Source organism: Leptidea sinapis, chromosome 11 (assembly GCF_905404315.1).
Source record: "Leptidea sinapis chromosome 11, ilLepSina1.1, whole genome shotgun sequence".
Taxonomy (NCBI): domain Eukaryota; kingdom Metazoa; phylum Arthropoda; class Insecta; order Lepidoptera; family Pieridae; genus Leptidea; species Leptidea sinapis.
Genome location: NC_066275.1, coordinates 10,355,171 through 10,381,681, shown reverse-complemented (window position 1 = coordinate 10,381,681; position 26,511 = coordinate 10,355,171). Strand labels below are relative to the sequence as shown.

General features: G+C 35.6%; 3 protein-coding genes across 4 annotated transcripts in view; 1 reads left to right on the top strand and 2 right to left on the bottom strand.

Moving 5' to 3' along the window:
* LOC126966832 (uncharacterized) overlaps window positions 1–15,168 on the bottom strand; it is a 28,681-nt gene extending 13,513 nt beyond the window's left edge. The window contains exons 1-11 of the mRNA XM_050811088.1: window positions 15,025–15,168; window positions 14,847–14,950; window positions 13,150–13,258; window positions 12,400–12,462; window positions 11,828–11,987; window positions 9,790–9,890; window positions 5,709–5,801; window positions 4,139–4,174; window positions 3,077–3,115; window positions 2,315–2,365; window positions 1,799–1,928 (exon numbers count right to left, since the gene is read on the bottom strand). Of these exons, the coding sequence (XP_050667045.1) occupies window positions 1,799–1,928; window positions 2,315–2,365; window positions 3,077–3,115; window positions 4,139–4,174; window positions 5,709–5,801; window positions 9,790–9,890; window positions 11,828–11,987; window positions 12,400–12,462; window positions 13,150–13,258; window positions 14,847–14,950; window positions 15,025–15,041 (903 nt within the window). The 5' untranslated portion in view covers window positions 15,042–15,168. The remainder of the gene's footprint in view (window positions 1–1,798; window positions 1,929–2,314; window positions 2,366–3,076; window positions 3,116–4,138; window positions 4,175–5,708; window positions 5,802–9,789; window positions 9,891–11,827; window positions 11,988–12,399; window positions 12,463–13,149; window positions 13,259–14,846; window positions 14,951–15,024) is intronic.
* Window positions 1–26,511, top strand: part of LOC126966856 (programmed cell death protein 2-like) — a 285,939-nt gene that overhangs the window by 48,473 nt on the left and 210,955 nt on the right. The window lies entirely within an intron of this gene.
* On the bottom strand, window positions 17,312–20,643 carry LOC126966892 (E3 ubiquitin-protein ligase RNF181-like). Its single transcript, XM_050811182.1, has 3 exons — window positions 20,171–20,643; window positions 19,860–20,034; window positions 17,312–19,102 (listed from the first exon to the last, which is right to left on the bottom strand). Exons 1-3 carry the CDS (start codon window positions 20,302–20,304, stop codon window positions 18,968–18,970), a joined length of 444 nt encoding a protein of 147 aa, XP_050667139.1. The 5' UTR covers window positions 20,305–20,643; the 3' UTR covers window positions 17,312–18,967.

The window sequence follows — 26,511 nt, the reverse complement described above, 5'->3', positions numbered from 1 at the left end:
AAGGCAAAGCTAAATTGGCTTCAAAGAAACTGGGCGTCATTAATAGAGCACGGCAATACTTCAAGCCGGCCCACATACTAGCGCTCTACAAAGCGCAGGTCCGGCCACACATGGAGTATTGCTGTCATCTCTAGTCTGGCGCACCCCAGTATCAGCTCGATCCATTTGACCGCGTGCAACGCAGAGCAGCTCGAATTGTCGGGGACACAGTGCTCTGTGAACGGCTGGATCACTTGGTGTTGCGTAGAGACGTCGCTTCATTGTGTGTCTTCTACCGCATTTATCACTGGGAGTGTTCCGAAGAGCTGTTTAACCTGATTCCTGCCGCCGAATTCCACCTTCGCACGACACGCCACAAGTTAGGATATCATCCTCACCATCTGGATGTGTGGTAGTCCTCCACAGTGCGGTTTTCAAGGAGCTTTCTTCCACGTACTACAAAGCTGTGGAATGAGCTTCCTTGTGCGGTGTTTCCGGGACGATACGACATGGGTACCTTCAAAAAAAGCGCGTACACCTTCCTTAAAGGCCTGCAACGCTCCTGTGATTCCTCTGGTGTTGCAAGAGATCGTGGGCGGCGGTGATCACTTAACAACAGGTGTACGTACCGTACGCTCGTTTGTCCTCCTATTCCATAAAAAAAAAACATTCTGACCGGCATCTGTCTGTACCTATTGTGGTTGCTGAGAAATAAAATTACCAACGCCGTCTTTGTGCTGTACATTGAGTTATTGATTTATTTTAATTGTTTGAGTAAAGCACACACCTTGTTCCGTAATGATGGCACTCCTGGCCACACTTAGCAACATTTTCAACATTCAAACTAAGTCATCAATGTACCTATCTCTTGCTCAGATGCCGAAGTAAACATTATAAAAAATGAAGACATCAAGCTACAGTCGCTTCACCATCTTTGGTTGACGATTTTTGTGGACATATATTCAATTTGCATAAATGTACTGACAATGACCAGTCATAATATATGTCTTTAAATTATTCTTTGAGTGACTGGACAGCCACTAAGCTGATATATAGCACGAACAGCTCTCTTTTGTGCGCAAACACTATCCCCCTTATTCATAAGGGTTCGCTAACTTTAAACAGCCCCTAAGGAGTGTTTTTTCTCATTCTGACTTAGGTCAATAGAAGAAGACGGTGAGAATTAGCAATGATTTGAGTTAGCAGACTATTATGAATAAGGGGGTATATCAATTATCAATGTCAGCAGCGTGACCCCACAGCAAAATACCGTACGTCATGATGCTGTGAAAATAACTGAAGTACACTAATCTAGCGGTAGCAACATTCGTGTACCTTTCCAACGGCGGGCTCTTGCCCGTGATAACTTCATAACTAATGTCCATACCTTATTTAAAACTTTTTAACCGACTTTAAAAAAGGAGGAGGTTCTCAATTCGTCGGTATGTTGTCTCAGAACTCTCGACGAGGTGAACCGATTTTGATAATCCTTTTTTTCATTTGAAAGCTAGTGTTTCCCGTGTGGTACCATTTGGTCTAGATTTGACAATGTCATCCATGAGAAAACCATAATAGTCTTAAATTTGCTATGAGTATGTGCGGGACAAATTTACGAATAACTCAAATTCGCGCCAACCGATTTCGACCGATTCCAAAAATAACAATAATCGCAACTAGAATTAGATTAATTAATTAGTTTGTATAAAAACGATTATTTTTATACGTTTTAGTTTATATTATATGTATTGATTTAGTTAGTGTTTTTGGAGTCGGTTGTTTTTTTGTTAATTTTTTTTATCCTATTTAATGTAGTACTTACATGTTCCGGTTTCGGAATTTCATCCAAGCCACAAACCGAGTCATCATCTTTCAAATGTTTTTGTGTGCCTCTAGCCCTGGGCTTTCCATCTGTGACACCCAAAGTAGTGTAGTGGACACCAGACCGACCCCTGAAATCATGAATTAACTAACAACTTAACGAGTTCTTAAAAAAAATGATTTTTCCGTAATATCTAACATTATTCTTAAAAAGAAATGTTCTGATATATTACAGAATAAAAAGGAAGTTGCTTATTCATTTGGTTATGGACAAACGTTCTCTCAAGTCAACTATTTGGGGAAAGACTAAAAAGTAGAGAGAACACATATTGTTTTTTTTTTTAATTACAATACGGGACGAGACGAGCAGTACGTTCAGCTGATGATAATTGATATGCCCTGCCCATTAAATTGTTTAAACACATTTCATTCTTATCTTGCCTCCATAATATTTTCTAAATTCTCACACATTGAAAATGAAATTTCATGCATCAATTTAATTAAGGTGTAAAATTACCCTTTCTTCTTCCTTTCTAATAACTGCCTTCTTCTCATTTCAGCATATTTACTGTGAACACAGAACATAATATAAATTACCGAATAAATTACGAATATTGGTTGGTTTTCGGAGAAGGAAGTTGCCGAGCTTGAAACCCTGATTTTTGAATTCTTAACTCACGGTTTTTAGTCGGAGATGCAGTTATCCTTATCGCACTAATGACTGACTCGCCCGCGTAAGCGCGACGGCATGTTATTCTAGAATTCTTAAATATAAAAAAGGCCCGACCTAATGTTTTTTTTATGGAAAAGGAGGACAAACAAGCGTACGGGTCACCTGGTGTTAAGTGATCACCGCCGCCCACATTCTCTTGCAACACCACAGGAATCACAGGAGCGATGCCGGCCTTGAAGGAAGGTGTACGCGCTTTTTTTTGAAGGTACCCATGTCGTATCGTCCCGGAAACACCGCACTGCAGGAAGTTCATTCCACAGCTTTGTAGTACGTGGAAGAAAGCTCCTTGAAAACCGCACTGTGGAGGACCCCCACAGATCCAGATGGTGGGGATGATAACCTAACTTGTTTCCCCTTAAAGTGTTGCGGTTTATGATACCGTCCGCTTACAATCTGATGGACGGACGAGCAGCGGAGTCTTAGTAATCTTGGATATCCTTCAGTTATAGAACCCTTAGTTAGGAAAGTTAACTGACAGTTTTCTGTTTTGGATCAACAAGTAGGCACTACGCTAAAAATCTCTCCAAAAATAGCATAAAAACGTACCGGCACTTCTTTCTTGGGCACGATTTCCTTAGGCAGACCCTAAAATAGAGTTGAATTTAAAAACTTTTATGCAAATAATAATACAGGTACTAACCCCCTTATTCTTAATGGTTCGCTAGTGTTTTTTCTCATTCCGACTTAGGTCAATAGAAGAAGACAGAGTGAGAACAAGCAATGCTTTAAATTAGCAGACTATTATGAATAAGGGGGTTAGGATCTATTTATATCCGCGGGAAGGCATAAAGATGGTATGGAATCAAAATTGAAAACGCGTAGGTATCTAGAGAAACTATTGAACATATTAATATCACTGCGATACCAACTATGTAGATAAAATAAACGACAGAAAGAACAAGATATTGTTGACCAATGGAAGAATAATAGCGATTTGCAGGCACGAAGCGAGGCTTCACTAGGTAGGCATTACTGAAAAGTGGCGCCTTTAATTTTTTAATTTAATAATTAATATTAATTTAAAAGAGTGGCAATGTGTATCTTGTAAAATGTGTTTGTGTCACTTATCAATGTAATGTGGTATTTTATTCTCTCAACAGCCGTTTTATATAACTTACTAGAGGTAGACAAATCTATCATTTTGCGCTTACTTACATTTCAATAACGATAGGTTATTGAAATGTAGCATGTAACCTATATTGAACATAACTATGGATAGATAAGATCTTGTCATTAAACGGTGATAGCAATCTATGCGTTACTATATGTCTATCTATGAGATACGTTATTGAAAACGGCCGTAAGTAGGTAATAGTAATTACAGTTATCTATGGTTGTTTTTCAGCCATCTTGTGTAAAAAACAGAATATGCATATTTAATAATTATTTCTATAAAATTGATTAATCATTTTGACTTGTCCTAGCATAGGCAGCCATATTTGATAACCATCCAATTTGAAGGTACGCATTGCCATCCAACCCTTTCTATTTATTATTGGTATTTCCCGTCTATTTCTTCAGTAGTACCATGATTCTGCATTGATCGCTGCGTTGAGAAGGCTTAGCCGTCTAATCGGATAAAACAAATATGAAATAATAAATACTCACCCGCCCTTGTGGCATGGTTTTTTCTTGGGTTTGTCACTGTAATAGAAAAAAAAAGAAATGATAAGACAATACTTTTATATCTTTTATTATACGTACGTATAATGTTTTTAAAGTGATAACCCTAACTTCTAGGATTAATACACAAATAAAACCGGCATCGTTCGTAAAATTTCGTTTGCAAATGATAAGATAAATATTTCAGAAGTCGCTTATAATTTCGCTTGCGGGGTAAGGTTACATTATTATTAATTTTGTAGAATATAAAGATTGCTAAACTGAGCTCAGCACCTATAAGTCGTAGCAAACCGTACCTAATGCGTGGTGGTAATTTATACCAAATGAGAAAACAAAGTATCTTAATATTAAAGGAAATCAGGTAAGTATTTAAATTTTATGAATTATATTTGGCATGCAGATTGCACCCTCCCACCTGCACAGCCTAGAGTAAGGTTTCGTACAACAAAACACAATATCCATAGGATTAGTAACAGTAAAAATCGATTAAAAGAACACCCTGCCGAATATAGAAATAATCACCGCGACAAATAAAATTTCGCGAAAATTTAATTGACACCGGACATTCATTCGGCGAAAATAGTTTTAAAAGTTTACACGTGAATAAAGATTTCGTTTTAATGTGTTGTAACAATTTATTGGGAATAAGACAACATACACCATACATATAGTCATAGACACATTGGCAACACACAAACCGATGAGTGTTTAAAAGAGCTGGTGAGGTGCGTACAATTCACTCTCTCCTCCAGCCTCCCTGTGAAGAACGAGGTGGGGGTTTACAAGACCTACATTAGATTGGGATCTAGTGTAGGACTTATAAGCCCCATTGAGTGGGCCTCACGTACGCAACACCAGATTGGTACCCGCTATGACCGACGCATCAAATAAGAAAATGCAAGTCGCTCAAAACAATATTCTCCGTCGTGTCGCTGGCGCCCCATGGTAAGTGACGAACTCCACGATCCAGAGAGACTTCGGAGTAGAGAGTCTGGATGCCTTCATCAAGAGTCACGCTATCAACATGTTCGTGCGAGCCGACGCGTCAGCATTCCCCCCATGCGAGAGCTGGAACTCTGGCACGCGCGACTACACTTTCCATAAAATAACGACTAATGATATAAATTTTATTTACTTATATATTTTAATAGAAGCCATTTTATTTTATACTAGCTAATGCCCGCGACTTCATCCGCGTAGATAAAGGGCTTTTAAAAATAACAAGCAAGTTTAAAATTTAAGATTATCTCGTGTCCTATTCCAGTTCCGGTTCCCGTTTTACGCTCCCGTTCTGAACATATTATATGCATCTTATTTCGAGGAAGATTGCTATGGCAAACTAAACCTACTATAGGTATAGTTATTATAGCTCATCGAGATGAATTTCACAAATCCCGCGGGAGCCTTGGATTTTTCCAGGATAAAATGTAATCTAGGCCCTTTTCCAAGATCTAGTCTATCGCTGTACCAAATTTCATCAAAAAAGGTCAGTAGCTCCGGCAAAAGCGTAACAAACAAACTTACATTCACATTTATAATATAAGTAGGGATTTACCTGACACAATTCCTAGGTCCTGGAGCAAACACCACTTCAGGAACGAAACTCTTGTCCCTGTTTATTATAATTCCGCTGTGAGGTTTGTACAGCCTGAAAATTAACAAAGAAATTCTTAAGTAAATAGTGAGAGAAAGAGTAGTAAATAGACATTATGACTTTATTTAACACCAATAGAGACACAACAGTTTCAGTGATACCGTGCTCATCATCATCGCCTTCCCACTCACCCTGGAGGTCTACTCGCAAAATCGACAACGATACATTCGAAACGATACGATAATACTCCGAATATATCGCAACTACCCTACTCTAACAAATGTTCGAATTCCTTATCGTTTATCGTTACCATAGACTAACATTTTAATTTTTTTACGATGTAAGTGTGAATGAAATATGTTCAAACCTAAACATTATCTGTGCTACGCCGCTGTTTACTGTCAAAAGTCAAAACATAGTTTAGGCGTTAAGGACCATGCCAGACTTTGCACCACTAATTTTGTATCATTTACACATAATGTCAATGTTAAAAAAATATGTAATGAATATAATATGACCATTTAAAATTAAATAAATAATACAAAACTTGCGGATAATAAAATGTAAAAAAAAGTAACTCAACCCTTCTCGTCAACTTCCTATTTCTCAGGCGGCCATTTGCATTAACTGACTTAAATGACTTAGTAGTAAAAAAACCTGTTGAATAGTAAATCACATATAATTATTTCAATAATATTTATTAAGTATGTATATTGTATGGCAAATATATCTACACAACTTGAAACGATATTAGCATCGACAGCCTAGACGGCGTCGTTGAGATTATCGTAAAAGTGACGTTTGATTAATTGTGAAATTCGAATATTCGTCTCTGACATTTTCAACTAAGAGTAGGGTTAGGACCGATAATATCGAATAATGTTTCGTTCGTTCAATCATCGTTTCGACATTGAATACGATGTAACTAAGAGTAGGATTCGACACGACTAATGCCACGATTTATCGAATATCGATTTTAGGAGTAGGCCCCCTGATGAAGGACCGAAACTTGTCGGCATCCACAACGATAAACCGTGAGTAAACCCATTAATTATTGCAATTTTTGTATGATCTACGTACGTACTTACTATGAAACAAACATTGCCCGCTAGGACTAGGCTTCAAGATGAATTTTTTAATAATGTGTATCAGGACTTCAGAAAATACTTACTAGCATTACAGATAGAAATTTGAGATTCATGAGTAAAAATATATAACGAACAGCGAACGCTGAATAGGTACATTGACAGACGTGATGACAAACTAATTTCGCCAAAATTTTTGCGCATGTTTAAAACAGTTTGAATTCATGAGATTGTCTGTTTTCAATATAATTTTTAATGCAGTTCTATCTATTATAAAGTACATTTTCATGATGCAGTAGTAATATCATGTAAGTATATTATTTAGATACTAGCTGACCCAGCAAACGTTGTATTGCCATATAAAGTAATAAAAAAAATAAACATTTTTGGGGTATAAAAAACAAATGACGACCGATTCTCAGACCTACCAAATATATCGTAAATAAAATTTATTGTACTACAATAATCATTATATTCGATTGCCATCTTGCAACTCTATTGTGTATCTGTGGATGGAAGAGAACAATATTAAAATCGCGATACAAAAGTAGGAGTTGATCGTAGATCGGTGAAAATTTGAAGTTTTTTAATGATGAATCATAATAATACAAAAATAAAATAAATTGTCCAAAAATTAAAAAATAATGTTAAGGGTGAACAACCCTTATCACTTAGGGGTATGAAAAATTGATAGTAGCCGATTCTCGGACCTACTGAATATGCATATAAAATTTGGTAAAATCAGTAAAGCCGTTTCGGAGGAGTAAGGTAACTAACATTGTGACACGAGAATTTCATAATATATAAGACTAGCTGACCCGACAGACGTTGTTCTGTATATAATAAATAAAATAATGTTTTTATATGAATTTGTCAATAATATATCATAACATGCACCCTACTGTCGTGATGAAATTGTTTCACAGTAGAACTGTCATACCGTGCGTCAATAAATTCTCTCATAGAAATTATGTATGGACACATCAAAGGAAAAACAAATTTGTTGTTTTTATTTAATTTAGCAGCATTTTCCTATATATTCACCTTTTAAACCTTCTCTGGACTTCTACAAATAATTCAAGACCAAAATTAGCCAAATCGGTCCAGCCGCTCTCGAGTTTTAGCGAGACTAACGAACATCAATTCATTTTTATATATATAGACTAGCTGACCCGGCAAACGTTGTTTTGCCATATAAATTATTTTTAGAGTTAGACCGTTTCTTGGACATTGCAACATTACTTTATTTTTCTAAAATAAACGTAGCCTAAGTTACTTATTATTACATCAGCTACCTGCCAATAAATGACAGACAGACAGAAAGACAGACAAAAATTGTAAAAAATGTTATTTTGGTGTATGTGTACCGTATATATATTCATAATATCCAATTTTTATTTATATGTATAGATAATTCACACAATATTTTTATAAATTATGGACTATGTGTTATTCTGTTGTGTAAGCGATATTATTGTAAAGTTTCATCAAAATCCATTCAGTAGTTTTTGCGTTAAAGAAGTTCAAACATACATCCAGACATACAAACGGATTATTCCTGGATGTCGCTCTGTGCATTCCACGTGTCTCGTGAACGGCGACGTGAAAGCCCTCCGCATAGGGTTGACGTTCTAATGCGCAATCTAAAGCCGTTTCGTATTTTATTCAGATTCTTATTGAGATTGAAAACTGAAGTAATAAGAAGGTAATATGGTATTAAACGGCGCTCCTTTTCCAGACGCCAATTTTACAGATTTGCGGTCAATTTCCACAGTATCCAATGTCTATTTCATAGATTATTTAGATTTTATGTCAACTGTCAATCAATCCTGAATTTGCGTTTCAATGTGTCAATCTCAATTACCAAAAGCGAAAAGCAGGAAATGGCTAAAAATTATAATCTTGTCATTTGCAAGTGCGACTGATTATAGAAATCGACGTTTACCAGATACTCATTTATCAATCCATGTAAATTGTATTCTATGTAGGTACAACAAGGGTACAACTTATTAGTTTCTATGTGATATACAGGTACGTGGGTGGTGCTATAATGGCGACATTTCAATATGTGGGTAGAGCTCAGAGACAGATCAAACCTTAATCGAAAAAAATAATCGAAAATTTTAAGTAAATAATTGAAATTTTCAAACAAACAAATTGTATATTTAAGAACCAAAACCACCGTTACTTGGTCGCATCAAATGGCCCGCAGTACGTGTCAGTCAACGTCACGCTAGCGCGCGGCTTCTAGATTTCTTACAGGTTGTTTCGAAATGATAAATAAAAGGTATTTATTTTCTCTAAATTGATTCCTTTAGAATTCTTTTTGATGTCATTTCTAATAACTACTAGATACTACTACCGCTTCGGAAACAAATGGCGCTCTGAGAGAGAAGAAGCGGCGCAAGAAACTCTCCCAGCATTCTTTTTTTGCGCTCTTTTCAATAAACATATACAATATTGTACAGTCATTTCTATCGCTATAAAATAATCACAATCTGGTCCCAGGCTGTCCTATCATTTAGATATTCAGTAGTGGAGTAATAGGATTTACGACAGAGCCATTTTTTTTATAAAATATTAATTTTTTTTTATAGATAATGCCTGAACAGTGGCTGGGACTTTATTATAGAAGTGTATACATTTACCCTTAAAGCTATTATGAATCTTATGAAGCCTACTAGAATTAGTTACAAGCAATCCCTTATTTCTAGTGTTGGTATATATTTATAGTGATATTATGGAAAATTTATTTATTTAGGTCAATTTTTTAATGATTCCGGTTAAATGGTTCTATCCGTGTGTGTTCAATGTCGCAATTGTAGCGACACGCTGTATTTTATATATTGGATCCTTTTAAACATGCAGTGGAAATGTGTATAAAGAAAACGTATCAAAACAAATTAATAATTTTATTGACCGAAAAATATTGTGCTTATTAACAGTAAAAGCCTTACTCATAGCCAGACTTCGGCGGCAAGGGAGGTTTGTAGTTGGCCGACTTTACGACCGCCCTCTGAGCTTGAATCACTTCACCACTCGTTTTAGGACTTGCTACCTGTAATAAAACAATAAAAGATATTTAAAGAGAATAGGCCAAGAATAACTCGGCCGATAACCTTTCCCCTTGAACCGCGCAGCGGTCAAGTGACCTCTACTAACAAAATGACGTTTGATGCGCCTTCAGTCGGCATTCAGACACAGAACACGCGGGACGCGACAGAACGGGAGACAAAAAGCAACAAAAATAGCGAATTGTTCCGTTTTGTGGTGCAAAATCAAATAGCAGTAAAAACCAAAGGCCACTGTTACATTGCCTATCACCGGTGAGTACAATTGACTTAGTTTACTTATTAAATATAAATATTAAAACGTATGTTATTGTGTAAAATACAACACAATTATCATAGATGATGTGGGTAACACACATTATTTTAGTATATGTAATTTATCATATGTATATACTACACAAACAAATATTTATTAAATATTTTATTTATGTGTTAGCCACAAACATAGTTGTATCATACCAGTGACACAACTATATTCGATGGCATGATGAACATAATATATTATACAGTTCTATCATTCCGCTTGTGACGGGAAGCATTGTGATTGGTTAATTTTTATCGTCATGGACGCCACGCCCATATACCCCGCAAAAATCTTTTAGTATGGGTTAAATAAACTTCATACGTGAAGCATTTTACAAGACGCGCTCATTTGTTCCCGAAAACAGTTAAGTCCACGACCACTGCAATGAATATTTTCATTTATTTGCTCGTCCGGTTGAGTTAGAAGTGTTGCCGTGCTTGCCTAAGAAGTGCTTTGTCGCGAGCGTATATTATTATTATTATTTGAAGAGGGTGGCTATTTCCTAGTCCTAAAGATTCCTAGTAACACCGCGTCCAAAATTGAACTATTGTGTTCGCCACTCATACCAACCAAACCAAAACCGAATTCCAAACAGCAATAGATTTTTATTTTAACGATAGTTTGAAAGTTCCTATAAACAATAAATATAACTCCAGAAGCGTGAGGGAGGGAAAGTTAATGGTTCTAAAGATTAAAAATTACTACGGCAAAAGATTGAATGAATATGTGGTGCCAGTCATATACAACGAGATAGCGTGGCTGAGGAGTGTTCCCAAACTAGATAAAATTGCAGTTAAACTTAAGATGAAAAATGCGCTGTTGAATAGCATTGAATAACTCTCACTGAATGTTGTTCAATGTTATTCAACAATGCTATATGCTAATATAGTATATAGATTTAGTAAATGTTTTCTTTTGTCTAATTTTAATAATTCTAATAATTTTTAGTTGAAAGTCCTAATAGTTTAGATTAGTAGTCCTAATAGTGTAGTTAAGTATGTACACATAATTAAATGTTTTTTAAGCGCATTAACTTGCCAACAAACTGTTGAAGTTTGGCAAGATATATTAATAAGTTAAAAGTGTACTTATTTAATTTAAAATAAAATTAAAAAAAAAACTAAATCTCGTCGTCAAGCCCTGCCGCCTTTACGAACCGCAGTAGTTCCTTGACGCGAGTGTTGCAAACACTATCTGGTGGCACGAAGTAGTCGCCAAAGATTGTGTTACGCTTATGCATTTGTGGGCCGCAGTCGCAGAGTAGATGAATAGGCGTATCATCATCCTCAAGGCAGAACCTGCAAGTTTTGTCGCTTTTGATGCCGACCACACTGAGGTGCTTGTTTAGGCGACAGTGACCGGTTAGCATCCTAGTGAGTATGCACAGATTTTTCCTGTTCAAAGATAGGGCTTCATTCGCATAGCTACTGTTGAATGCGCTTATCAGTGCTTTAGAGTGGTTTAAACCTGGAGAGTTGTTGGTTACTCAGGGTGTGTCGGATGGCGCTCTTAGGCAGTCCACAAATGGGTTCCGGACCATATTGGACTGCTTTAGCCCCAGCTCTTGCGAGCTCATCGGCCATATTATGGTTGTGTTTAATTTTATTGAACTTAACTTACATTTAATATGGATTTATCGGAAGCAGTATGCATTATAACGGGCGGCGGTGTTGCCAGAGCGATGTCGCCAGGAATGAGATCTTTGTACGTCACTTTTTTCTTTCCCGTTAGTTGGCCAGGGATAAGTTCTTCTGAGCTTGATTCGAAGTCATACTTACGTCTAAAAATGTTAAATAACATGAAATAATAAAATGTTAAATATATTTTTAAAGCTTGCCCGTTCGCTACTCTTACATAAAAAAAACCACCAAGGACCTTAACTAAGAAACTAAACCTAAACTTAGAAATTTTACGCGCAAAATCTGTAATATTCTGCAATACGCGTATTAGTTTTTATTCAGTTTAAGCTGTCTAAAATCGTTGTTTTTAATTTTTTTAATTCCGAGCATTTTCATATTTATTCACCTTTTAAACCTTCTCTGGACTATACACCTATAGACCACAAATAATTCAAGACCAACATTAGCCAAATCCAGGTCCAGCCGTTCTCGAGTTTTAGCGAGACTAACGAACAGCAATTCATTTTTATACATAGATAATGTAGCTTATTTTATGGAAGTAAGTATAGTTACCTATATGTAGAAACGGTAGATTTTCCTGGCGGTTCAACAGGACAATGTCCAATGTATTTTAATCTATAACATAAAAAAATATGTTAACAAGCTTAAAATGATAATATTAACGTCAGGATTATAATTAAGTCCGTATTATTAGTACCAAAATGTATGAATAAATTCAAGACAATTTGGGAAGCAGATATGGTAACTATGAGCTCTGGTTTCCGTAATTAATTTCATTAGACATGGAGGAATGGTGATGCACTCCAACAAGCCCAGGTCCTTCCAGAAATTTAGATCTTTCTAGAGATATTCGCAGATTTCTCTAAACGACCTTGTATTTTGGAGGAACATTTCCAAACTGATGGTCGCCACTCCTGTACATTGTAGGATTTAGTGACCGTTCGGTCTTCGTCCAGTGTTGACGGCTTCAACTAATGCCGTGCTCTTCCAGATGAACGCAGAATAAGTAATGGCTCGGGATTTACAGACCCACTACTCTGATACTAGGCGAGGAATTAACGAGCATTTTGTCGAGAACAGTGATACGACAAATAGCGATTTTTCTGTCCAAAACGCCAGAGGAAGTTTCGTCTATAAATTCCGATGCAAATGGTATTTTTTAAAATACCGGAATCGATTTAGTTTTTTTTCTCCAAAATACATCCGATCCATCATTGAGACTGAATGACTGTTTACCTCTTACCCTGAAGTAACTATTATATATTCTTTGCCTGTAGGTAAAACATCATGTTAAAAACGTACCGAGTATGCATTGATGGCTTCATCGGCACACATGTATCCTTATAGTGCTTTGGTATAAAAGGCTTCGTTTTGAACACCGGTGGTTTTGGAGTACGATTTTTTTTCGAACCTTAAAAATAGAAGAATTATATCAAATTATCATTACTCGCACATTCTTCATCAAATACATTAGATATTATGCTTTATGATAAATATATATTTTTATCGGATAACCGGGTGCTTAGATGCAATCCTCTCTTGCGACACCAGAGGAAACACCGTATTGTCGACCTTAAATACAATCTCATATTGTATGTAGATGACTTTGAATAAATCTATAGGTATAGCTATTTTTATATTATTCACGTAATTTCAAAATCCTTGGGGCTTAGATCCGATCCTATCCACATTTTGCTCAAGATTCGTATTCTTCTACCATTTCCTTACATCGTTAACTGATTCGGAGCCACGCGTCACAATTGAACGAAAAGCTCGAAAGAAGTTACGAAATTTAAAATATATATTTTTATGAAAATAAGGCACGAGACGAGCAGGACGCTCGGCTGATGATACGCCTTGCTTTAATTTGACTATCTATTGTTTGACATTAAGGTACACCACAAAATCAATTTATTTCACGCCATTTTGTTAGTAGAGGTCACTTAACCGCTGCGCGGTTCAAGGGGAGAGCGCAGGTGTCCCGTAAGGCTGCGTGCTATCTCCTACACTGTTTCCTCTGCATTTGAATGATATGCTGGAAATCAGCAGTATTCATTGCTATGCAGACGACAGCACAGGGTTGCTATGCATCGTACACCGGCCGTGCCAGCATGTCCCGGAATAGCGTCGACGAGAACCGGAATAAACTTGTGTCTGAAATCGAGACTATGCTTTGCAAAGTCTCGGAATGAGGCCGACAAAATTTAGGCCAATTAAACTTCAAGAAAACATAATTTTTTGCGTTCACCGCTAAAAAGTCTCCCTTTGTCGTATTCCTTCTATTCGAGATCGCTACTCTAACTGCCACAGCCTGTATCGACTATCGGCATACTTTGCGTCGATATATCGAGCGATATTCAGTTCCGTGGTCACTTGGAAGAGAAGGTCAAACTGGCTTTTAAAAGGTTGGTAAAAGTACCTAAGTAAAGTAAGTACTTAGTAAGCCGAGACAGTATATCACTATAAGCCACTGCCTGCAACTACAGGGCGCAAATTCGGCCTCACATCGAGTACTGTTCTCACCTCTGGTTGGGCGCTCCCCAGTACCAAATTCTTCGATTTGAGCGCATACAACGAAGAGCGACTCGAATCATTCATTCACGATTAAGTCATTTCAGATGTGAGTTCTCTATGCATCTCCCACCACATTTATCACGGGGAGTGCGCAGAGCTGTTCGGGTTGATCCAGCGACCAAATTCCACCACCGGACATTACGTCTAAATGCAAAATACCACCCGCATCACTTTGACGTCTGACATTCCACAACCGCGCGTTTTGCAAGAAATTACAAAGAGAGTAATCAATTACCGGCTGCTGTTTTCTCGAACCGATACGACTTAGGTAGCTTCAAGAAGAGCAGACCTACTCCCATCTTAAAGGCCGGCAACGCATCTCATGACACCTGTTGTTGCGGATGTCCATGGGCGGTTGCCTGACCACTCTCCAACACGTGAACCTCTTGCCCGTTTGCTCCCTCTTATATAAAAAAGGTACTTACATTCTGCTTTGTAGGTGAGAGCTTCGATAATTTCCGCGACATTTTTGCAATCAGTTACCTTCGCCTTACAAACTTGCTGCAATTTAGGTGGACATTTACAACGTCTGAAATCAAAGACCAAATTATCAGAGAAATAATAATACTCGAGTGAAAATATTAAAGGCACATGGATACTTACTTTTTTTTCAAAACCATATTATAACTGAATTTTTGGCCTTTTTTTATCAATTTTTACATAATATTTTGAAAACATTAATTTTGAAAAGTATTTGAGTTGACGTATTGCATCATATAGATTATTTTCTTGAATTCAAGTTGACATGATAAAAGTATAGCTGACAAAAAAGTTTTCACACATTTCACTAATATTTACAAAAAAATACTTTTTGTGGTGCTAAGCAGGCAGATTAAACAGGTGGCTCACCTAATTTAATGTGGCATCATTTGCCCATAGCAGTGACAATAATTCTGAGCTAGGTGAACAGTAACCCATAACAAAACGACCAGTGGAGTAGCGTACTGCGATAATGCCCCAATTATTTCGCATTGGAACCGTCACTTTTTTTTATGGAATAGGAGGACAAACGACCTATTGTTAAGTGATCACCGCCGCCCACATTCTCTTGCAACACCAGAGGAATCACAAGAGCGTTGCCGGCCTTTAAGGAAGGTGTACGCGCTTTATTTGAAGGTACCCATGTCGTATCGTCCCGGAAACACTTATATCGAAACAATAATAAGTAGGTATCTTCGGGATACGCAAATTCTGGGCTTCGTCGATAGCTGCCCTTGTAGGAAGACCACCCTATACGCCAAAAGAGAAAGGTCTGAGAAAGCCCATCTTCTGAGCACTGTATTCAAATATTTTTATTCAAAATAGGATTAAAAATCATTTATTGAACGTCTCTCAAAAACTACTCCAAATTGAACCTCGATCTCGATAACAATTGCGCTATTTAAACTTTAGGTCCTAGAGAAGAAAATAAAGTTCTTCCTTGTGCGGTGTTTGCAGGTTGATACCAACCGGGTAACTTAAAACAGCGGGTCTTTTCTTCTTAGAAGTTTCCTCACTGCTATGGATCGCGACTCATAGGTATTCAATCGATGAACGAGCTGTCTCCGTCGCCTAGTGGAGTGATGCACTTATAGGGATTTTTAGGTTTTCCTAAATTTTATCCGATCGCTTAGCCTCTAGCTCTATTTATTTCTCGCCACCATCAAACGCTCAAGATCGCTGCTGAATTCTACTTCTCTGTGTGAAACTTTGTCTTCTCTTCTCTGTCTTCTCTTCTAAAATGCAGATGTTCGTGTGACGTCTAGAATATTAGCAGCGTACGGCTCAAGCACCATTTCAAGTGCGTTAAAACTCTGTCTATCTGCCGCCTTGAAAATCCATGTCCCTGCGCCGTACCTGTAGATCGATGGGGAAGACAAGATTGCGAAAAAGGAGTATTTTTGTCCGATTGCTGATATATGTCTCTTTACACCTTGGTCAGTTGAAGAATAGCCGACAAAAATGCGGGTACACCTCCTAAAAAGCCATTAATACTGTTGTCATTTCTCTAGTGTTAGAAAATGGACAGTGGTGATCATTTACCAGGTAAGGTAAGCGTAATAACAAAACTCTATTAAAAAATTTAGAACAAGAGTCTTTTTATTTATAAACTACAGATATAAAAGCCCAGATATAAAAACTTTTTTAACCATATTCAGCTATATGTACATACGTTTTCAATTTTATATGAATATACAGAGAAATATAAGATATGTAAGAGTAGGTATATGTAAGTGTATATAACAGTTTACAAATATAAAACTGCTCAAATTTTACAATGACTGATGACAAAAATGTTTGAAATATCATGGACAATCATGAAATTTTACACACACTTTGGGTAGGAAAGGTATCACATTTTATAGCGATGTCCTTAAGATTTGCCGAAGATGCGCGAACTTGATGCGGACGAATAAGTAGACAAAATATAATCATCAAATATAACCCATTAGCCAATAACATGATATAAAACAAATCTACACACCAATTTTCATTAGGATTGTGCAAGCCCTTCTTGAGTTATTTTTATAAGACAGAAATATACATACAATACAGACAAAAATAAATTTAATTAATTTTTGTTGAATTTTATAGTGCAAAGATGGTTCCTATTCTAGTACATTTTATACATTTTGAAGCTATTAAGACACAGGTTTTAGTTTCAACATTAATGTGGATTAAAGTAAAAAGGAGTTCAACTCTTATGGATATGTCTTTATTTCTAATGATGCTTTGATGAGCAACTCAAATTTACACTTAATAATCAGCATACATTGTCGTTTTTAATATTTTTTCTTCTTTACACGGATGTGGTGAAAGGTTCCAATGTGAGGCTTCATTTAGGAATGAATTTAGGAGTTATGTGTTAGGGCTGCATGTAGAAATGTTTCCCACAAGAAAAAATAAGAAATGGTTTGATATTTGTGTTTATTACTACATTAATTTATATATTTTCGTTGAATAACTTAACAATTTTAAGGTGCACTTGTATTAAACTAATTATATTATTTAAATTACCTAATAGATATATTATTTATATGTTTAGATAGAGTCCCTTGCTGATAAACAACCATTAAAAACAGGCCAGGAATATTAGTTAAGTGTGCGTGATAAGATACATGTTACACTCGCAATTTGTATGACACATTGTCTGAATGTTCATGAAATGCTAAATTGTACAAAATTCGAAAATTCGAATTTTTTTTGGACTTTTTCAGAACTGTCATAGTCTATCTATAAATGATCTAAGATAGTGTCCTTGCATAATCTTTATGGAACAATCAATCCTATAAAGATTTAAAACAATAAGGGGGCGTCCATGAAATACGTGAGGCGTTTTTTTTAATTTTCTGTAACTCACTCCCCCCCTGGTGAGATATCGTGAGAGTTTATTCAACCCCCTCCCCTATACCCCAATCTCACGTGAGATTTTCAAAATGTGGGTTTCTTAGATTATTATTATTATTATTACTTGAAGAGGGTGGCTATTTCCTAGTCCTAAAAGATTCCTAGTAACACCGCGTCCAGAATTGGACTATTGTGTTCGCCACTCATACTAAAGCTCATCGTCAAGCCCTGCCGTCTTTACGAACCGCAGTAGTTCCTTGACGCGAGTGTTGCAAACACTGTCTGGTGGCACGAAGTAGTCACCATAGATTGTGTTACGCATTATGCATGTATGCTTATGCATTAGTGGGCCGCAGTCGCAGAGTAGATGAATAGGTGTTTCATCATCCTCAAGGCAGAACCTGCAAGCTTTGTCGCTTTTGATGCCGACCACACTGAGGTGCTTGTTTAGGCGACAGTGCCCGGTTAGCATCCTAGTGAGTATGCCTAGATTTTTCCTGTTCAATGATAGGGCTTCATTCGCATAGCTACTGTTGAATGCCCTTATCAGTGCTTTAGAGTGGTTTAAACCTGAAGAGTTGTTCCAGCGTTTAAGTGCTTCTTGTTTACATTGGTTACTCAGGGTGTGTCGGATGGCGCTCTTGGGCAGTCCACAAATGGGTTCCGGACCATATTGGACTGCTTTAGCCCCAGCTCTTGCGAACTCTAGAGAGTTTCTTAGATAAACACGTTGGATTATTATTGTAAAGATGTATAACGTCGAAGTATGAACGAAATTATTTTCTTTCGAACGAATAATTAGTGAATCATCTTAATCGATTACAATTAAGCTTAAGATTAGATCTTAAGCATGTACAATCTGGATCAAATGGACATGAATAGAAAAAAAATTGCGTGATATTTGCTGTACCCCCCCTCTCTCCAACATAAGATTAGATGAGATTTGACTCGACCCACTCCCCCCTTAAACATCTCACGTAATTTATGGACGCCCCCTAATGTTAAATTAAAAATATCTATAACATATAATAATGATCAATTTAACTTTTAATACTCCAATTCATCCCATTTACCTATCCTTCAATTCCATATTTATTTAAATAATTTATAAAGTATTAACTATATACACATCTATATATTTTTCTTCCACCAAAATATAAATTTTAAATAATTTTAATATGTATGTAGTATTCTCAAGATTTCTAGAAACAGTAGCAGGTCAACTGAACATTGAATTGTGTAGAATTTCTATTTCATCCTTTCTTTGTTCAGCTCTTTTCTTTTCCTTCTTAAAAGCTTCATATGCCTCATCATCAGTTGGTAACTCAAGCCGACAAAATGGACAGGAATTAGTCTGAAAGAATATAAAGCAACACCTTGTCTAAATACCAATATTGATATGGACACAACAATTTTGAGTACCTTGAACAGAATATTGCAGAAACCTTAATAAAATAATTTATATAAACAACACATTAATCTGAACCACTGTCCAGATTTAAAAACTGTAACCCTATCCAGCCATATGCACACACAAGTTCAATTTTATATGAATGTACAGAGAAAGCAAATCTAAATAGTATGAATGGCTTAAGTTAAATTATTTTTTGGTTGTGCAACTTTCTATAAAAATAAAAGATTAACATTTTTATTGTATACATATAGTTTACAGTTTCATTAGCTGCAGTTTCTAACATGTTCATGCCATTAACACTATGTGTGGGTCACCAGCACTGTTATAAAAATTACAATTTGACACAGCACATGTAGGTGGCATTAAATATCAAATGATATTTATATTATTTAACTACCATATTTTAACTTAGCTTCATTATTTTCTTGAAAATGGTGCATTACCTTGTAATAAGACTGGTAGCATTATACCTCCAAATATCGTACTACGGGAGACTAAGTCCAACTCTTTGGGGTTTTCAAAAACCCTGAGAGTGGCTTTGCATTTGTAATGGGCAGGTATCCGGTATAAGTAACTATAAGTTGAACATCTTGCTTGTCTAGTCACTTTTTAAAGAAATATAAACCACATTTTACTCTTGGGAGTAATTGCTCTTTGCAAATACATTAAGTTTTATTTAATTTATTAATCAACATACCTTCTCTAGCCATGTCCAAATACAAACAGGGTGATACATGTGATCACAGGGCAGTTTTTTAGCTTTTTCATCTTTGTGAAACTTTTTAAGACATATCGGACAACATTTGTCTTCACTCTGTATTAAAATCTCAGGTAAATTATTGATTGCTTCTTTTGATGCTGGTGGTGGTAGCCTGAAAAAAATAATTAATAGGAATAATACATATATATATTGAATTTAGTCTTTAATTATCTATGATTTGATGCCTTTTTCTAGGTTGTTCATTTAAATCTAAGAAAGAAATTAATAAATTTTGAACGTAATCTGACCTAGGCCATTCTCCAGAAAAGTTGTCCTCAAAAACATTAAAATCCATTAAAAGTCTGGCCAAATGAAGAAAATGATTTGGGTGTTCACCATCTTCCAACTCTCTCCAGCCCATTTCATGAAAGTAGTCTGTCATTGTTTAATGTGAGTGCAGATTCACTATTCGAACAATTGATTTATTAATCACTAACTCGTAGTGTACTTTCAACCTATTTAAAATACTGATATTACAACACTTTTTACAAGTTTCAAGACGAGACTAAAAGAATAATAAAATCTTCATAACATCATGTAACTAAATTAGGATATTTTCTTAAATCATATTATTAATGTAATATTAATTAGCAATTATTAACAAAACGTTTGAGATATTTAAATGTAAATAATTGACTTCATATGAGTATGACTATTGTAAATTTGCGTAGATTTTGTTGTAAATGTAAAATGACCACCAATCATCTTAAAATATTGGAGCCAATCATGATTCATGATTATTTTGATTTTTGATCATTGATGACAATAATTGACATTTTTTTTTATGTTCATCCATCTGGACAGGCAAAGGGGTCAAAAGCCCATACAGCCAAGTCTTATATTTTTCTATTCTTCAGTCTTTACTTTACACAGCTTGTTCAAAGTCAAGCTAAGTCTTTATATGATCTTCATCTTCAAACATAAATAGTACAATTTCACATAAAAGTAGTATTTCGTGTTCTTCATGTTTCATTTTCTTCATATACATATAGGTTCGCATGAAAGGCCGAAGCCAAGTCTTTTATTGATAATATTCTTGTTCCAATGAAGATCAAGCTTAGCCCCTTATTTTTAATAATAAACTTTTATGATATAATACTAAAATATAAATCTCATATACGTTATAAGAAATATATTATACATGAATTATAAGTAATAATGATGAACATTAGTTGAATATAATTATAAGATAATATGAAACTAATTTAAGGTATAACTACAAATATAATATTTACATTTATACATTAAAATTTACATTAAAGTTAAAGTCCAATAATAATTTATGGACGAATATGTTTTAAAACTGTGTAAGGGATTGTGTCAAAAGCCAAGCCGTATTTTCAAATTTCGCCTACCGTTGAAACTATAAATTTGTAAAGCGGCACGAAGCAGTCATAAGTTTTCAATAACTGCTGAAGTGAGCGCGGGATGTCTTCAGCATTCTTATAAATATCCAAGAGGCAGTCTATCAATGTAAATCTTTGAAGATTATATTGGGGACAGTCAAAGAAAATGTGATCAAGAGTTTGGATGGATAAATTACAGAATTGACAAGTTGGAGAATCTAAAACACCGATCCTAAATAAATGAGCACCACTACGAGAATGTCCCAGACGTAACCGACAAATTGTGGTGGAAAATTTTCTGTGTAAGTATTTTTTCTTTTTAACAAACCAGGGAGGAGAGATTTCGTTTTTAATGTCGGCTAACCATTTGCCCTTTGTTTGTACAACTTGTTGCAAACAGGCTTAGATAAGCCTAATCTTCTACCACTTTAGTACATTGCCCATTCCACCAGGGAAGTTGTCGCTTTCTTTTAGGTAGATTAGTAATATTGTTACAGTGATAGTTGGTTTTAGGTACTGAATTTTCTACCGCTCTAAGAATTATGGAACAGAAGTTATTGTAAGACTTCTGTAGATTACAATTATTTATATCAAATTGTTTTAACAAGTAATTTACTAAGTTCTCATATTGGTCCCAATTTACTATTTTCAGATTACTGTGTGGAGGAATGTTGGATGGAATTGAAGAAGATTCAGTTTCCGACACTACCATGGAAAATTTTGTGATTGTATGCAAGTGATAGCTGCCCAAAGAGTCCTGATGAACTTGCCATTCACAGCACAGGAATAATGAAGATGATACTATTGTTAGATCTAGTCCATTTGGTTTCCAAGAATTAGTACCCACTGTAGTTGGTTGATCATTATTTAAGAGCATTAAGTCATTATCGTCCATTACATCCATGATGTCTCTACCTCTAGAATTGGTTCTATTACAAACCCAAATGGTATGGTGAGCATTAAAATCACCAGCAATTATTAGTGGTTTTGGAATACTATGCAACAGTCTATTAAATTTAGATTTGTCAAAGTTAGGTACACTGTTGCCAGGACTATAAAAGCTAACAATTGAGATGTCTTTTTGTTTGTATTTAATTTTGATTGCTACATTTTGCAAGGAGTTATCAGAAAATGTTTCTAACTTTTGAAAATAAATGCCATTTCTAACAAAAATTGCTTCACCATTGTGATCATTACCACAATCATTTCTTAGTATTGTATAACCTCTGATAGAAAACTGTATATTTGGTTTAAGCCAAGTTTCTGATATGAGTGCTATGTGTATGTCCTGCTCATAAAGAAGGTTTTGAAGCTCAAGTCTGTTACTCAACAGACTTTGAGCATTCCACTGTACTATGTTAAGTTTGTGACAGTTGAATGTGACGTTTTATTTTTAATTTCTATGGTATCTCTAATAGCTGAACTAATTGCGTGTGAGCTAATGCTTTGATTCTGTGTTTTATTTAGTGTAATGACTTTGATTATTGATTCTGTGATTAGGTTCATTGCTGCTGGATTGGATACAATTAAATTAATGATGTCTTGTGTGTTCTCTGTCTTATTGAGTGATGGAAAGTTTGTTGGATGTTTAAATAAATCTGATAATGGTGTTTTACTTTTATTTTTACTATCCAATATCTTTTTTTGTTTTATAGGGCATTGACCTGATACTGCAAGATGGTTACCTTTACAGTGCACACATATAGCTTTGTCAATAGGTATAGTACATTCTTTATATGACAGATTTTCAGTGCAGATTGAGCAACGGTGAGCATTTTTACAGAATTTAGCCAAGTGGTAAACACTGCTTAACTGGCGGCACATAAGGTCGCACTGGTAGACGCCACATCTTTAAGTGAACATAATCTGGGAGTGGAGTAGATGACGCAAAGGTAATAATGACTGCCTGTGTAGGTTGTAATATAAAACCACTATCGGATTTGTTTTTTTTTTTTCATTATACGCCGAACAGAAATAATTTTTTTGTACTTGACAAAGATTTGAAAATTTTTTTGTTGGACATATCAATGGGTATGGAGGAAATCACTCCAGACAATTCAGTGGCACCAGCTGGGATGGATGCCTTAATATTTTGTTCCCTTAAAAATGTCGTGTTGTCTAGTAATGTATTAGCCAAATTGGGTCGTTCAAACACTACTCCTATCTTATATTTGTTGAGTTTCTTAAGATATTTAATGCCTTTAATGAAACGCGATAAGTAGCTACTAAGAGTTAGCATGTCACGACTACCAAGTGGCTGTTCAGTGACACTCTCTATGAAGACTATAAATTCGTGACCGGCACCTGCGTCTTCCGGATATCGGCGACAATAGTCGGCCACCCTATATGGCAAATAAAAGTTCTCGTGGTCTTCCAAAACTGAACGCGAATCTGAGTATTCGCTACTTTCAGAGGTGGAATCTAAAATAGACTCACCTTTATCTCGTTCCGGCTTGGTTTTTTTCCGCCTTTTCGACATCTCTTAGCACAAACCTAAATCACTAAATATATAGACTTTTACTTATACTAAACAAATTAAATGATAAACATATACAAATACTTAGATACTTTTCAAAAATATGAGGATGATATACAATATAATAGAAATATTTAATTTTATAGTTAAAAAGACCGCCCTAAGAAACCAAGAGTTCCCGCGCTTCTTCAAAGTAATTGACAATTCTTACCAATTTTTTTTTATTTATTCACTCTTTTTTTTTTGAGATTTTGGCTCGCACATTCCATGCATCCGCCAGCTCCAGGTTCTCTTTCACTAATTATTCGCATTTGGAAGTTTTCGCAGAAGAAAAACTGACGTATGAGATGGACAATATTATATTGGGCATGATAAACTTATGCTCCTGCAAAATCTTCTGGCTTGTGTTTTGACGCATCGGTATAAATATGATGCCACCCTGGCTAGTTTTCTTTAACAACAGAATTAAAATAATTATTCGCATTACATATATTTTTCAATATTTTGAATATATCATATAACAATCGGAATGGTACTTATGGCTTCATATTTACAGTTAAATACATCAAACTTTGGAGATCGATGAGTAGGGTAGTGACTCAATTTATACCTTAAATAACTTTTTACTGAGCATGGGAGTGGCTGGAGATCAGAGTATGTAATTTAGTTATCAAGGGGCTATTTGAAAATTGTAAAACACGAAACATTAGACGATTAAACAAAAACTGACGCCTTAAGTGAAGCAGGGATTCGATAAACTCTTACTTTTAATGCATTCAAAGGACTAGATTTCATGGCTCCAGTTATTATACTCATGGCTTTTGATTGGATGGAATCTAGTTTTCTTAAACCCGCTTAACTACAGGGCTCTAACAAGAAGGTTCTGTAATCAAGGATACTGGGCATGGAGTATCAACAATATTCCGTTCTTCACTACGGAGAGTTGCTACAGCATTAGAAAATAGCTCCAAAGAATACCGATGTGCACCCCACCAAACACCAGAGAGGCATCTTATTAAATTGAGAAGCTATTCACACTTAGTAACTACGTATTCACAATAAGGCATGTCTGTCAGTTTTGAATGTAAAACTACTTTTTTTGGGTTTTTCAAGAATCCTGAGCGGCACTGCATTGTACTGGGTGGGGCGTATTAATTACCATCAGCTGAGCGTCCTGCTCGTCTCGATCCTTATTTTCATAAAAAAAAAAACATAATGAACTAAATGTATTGCCTAAGGCAAATAGTACAAAATTATCGGCATATTGAAGCATGTTAATAGAGTTCGGAGGTGAAACTTCAAAGTCATAAGTATAAAGGTTAAAAAATATTGGACTGAGGAAAGATCCTTGTGGAAGTCCTTTCCACACAAGTCCACTTTGGTCCAGTTGTTGGTCAAGTTTTATTGTTCTACCAAACAGAAGGTTTATAATAAAGTTAGTTTAAATATCCGGGTATATAAAAAGTTTATTCATTTTATGTTGAAGAATATGGCGATTGACATTATCATAAGCTGATTGTAGTCTAAAAAGACTCCAATAGCTGATTCATTACGTATAAAAGCCAATCACCTATCTGTCGTAAAAGTTCTAACACTATCCAAAGTGCTCCTACCTTTCCTGAATCAAAACTGTGATTCGGGTTGTATTCTACGATTTTTAACCAAATTCTCAGCAATTTTCACGATTTATTTTATTTATTTATTAGAATTTTAATTTTAAACTAACATTACAGGGTGATCCTAATGCGCTAGTGTAGTTCTCCATAAAAATGATTATATTATATAGATAATATGTCAAATTAATAGATATAACTTAAAAGCTTAGTCATATAGATTATAGGTACTAGTCACACAATAATAATAATTATTGTGTGATTAGTACTACTAGTATTACAGGTGATAATGCAATTGGGCGATATGATGATGCCAGAATCGGTGACTTGTTAGGTTTAAGAATGGGATTGATAATTTGCGATTTCCAAGAAGGCGAAACATTGCCGATATAATTATTCTATAAATGAAGCTTGACTAAGGTTTGCTAAAAATGAATATGAATTACCATCTTCACCTGGGGCAGAGTCTTTGATCGAAGTTAAAACACCTTGTGAGTGAAGGTAAAATTAAGGAAGAAATATTACTACAAAAAAGGTTTTGTTCCGGAACTAAAACTGGATCTAGACAATCCAGAAATGCTTCGCTTAAATTTGTAGGCAATCAAGAAAAACGATTATAACTGACACTTCTAAATTGTCTTATATTTTGCTAAACAATAGATGTATAATAAACAATAATTTTTTTACAACCCTGCATTTTTTTTCATTGAGTATTTTACGTGCACTTTATATAGCATAAAACACGGCTTTAAAGTTCTCGTCTTACATGTCTCTTTTGTTCCGTTTCCCAGCCCCCTGTCACGTACATTCTTTATCCTCACTTTGGTGAAGGGATACGGCCACTCGGTGTCTTTTTAAAGGGAATGTTTCATCTGCAGCTTGAAGAAGTACTTGTAAATGCATTGCTACAAATATTAACTCCATGTGGTATATTGGGTAAATTTAAACATTAGGGTCTACGCCACTTTTAATTTATTTCATAATTTTCCAGTAGTATAAATCTTATAACTATATTTACAATACTATGACTACATAAAATGAAAACTATCATTGCGTGGAAGCGTACCAAGAATACTGGCAGCATTTCAGCGCTGGATAGCTAAGCTGATCCCTTGACCGAAATAGCTGCCAGCGCTTTGGTTTCCAGTAGCCTT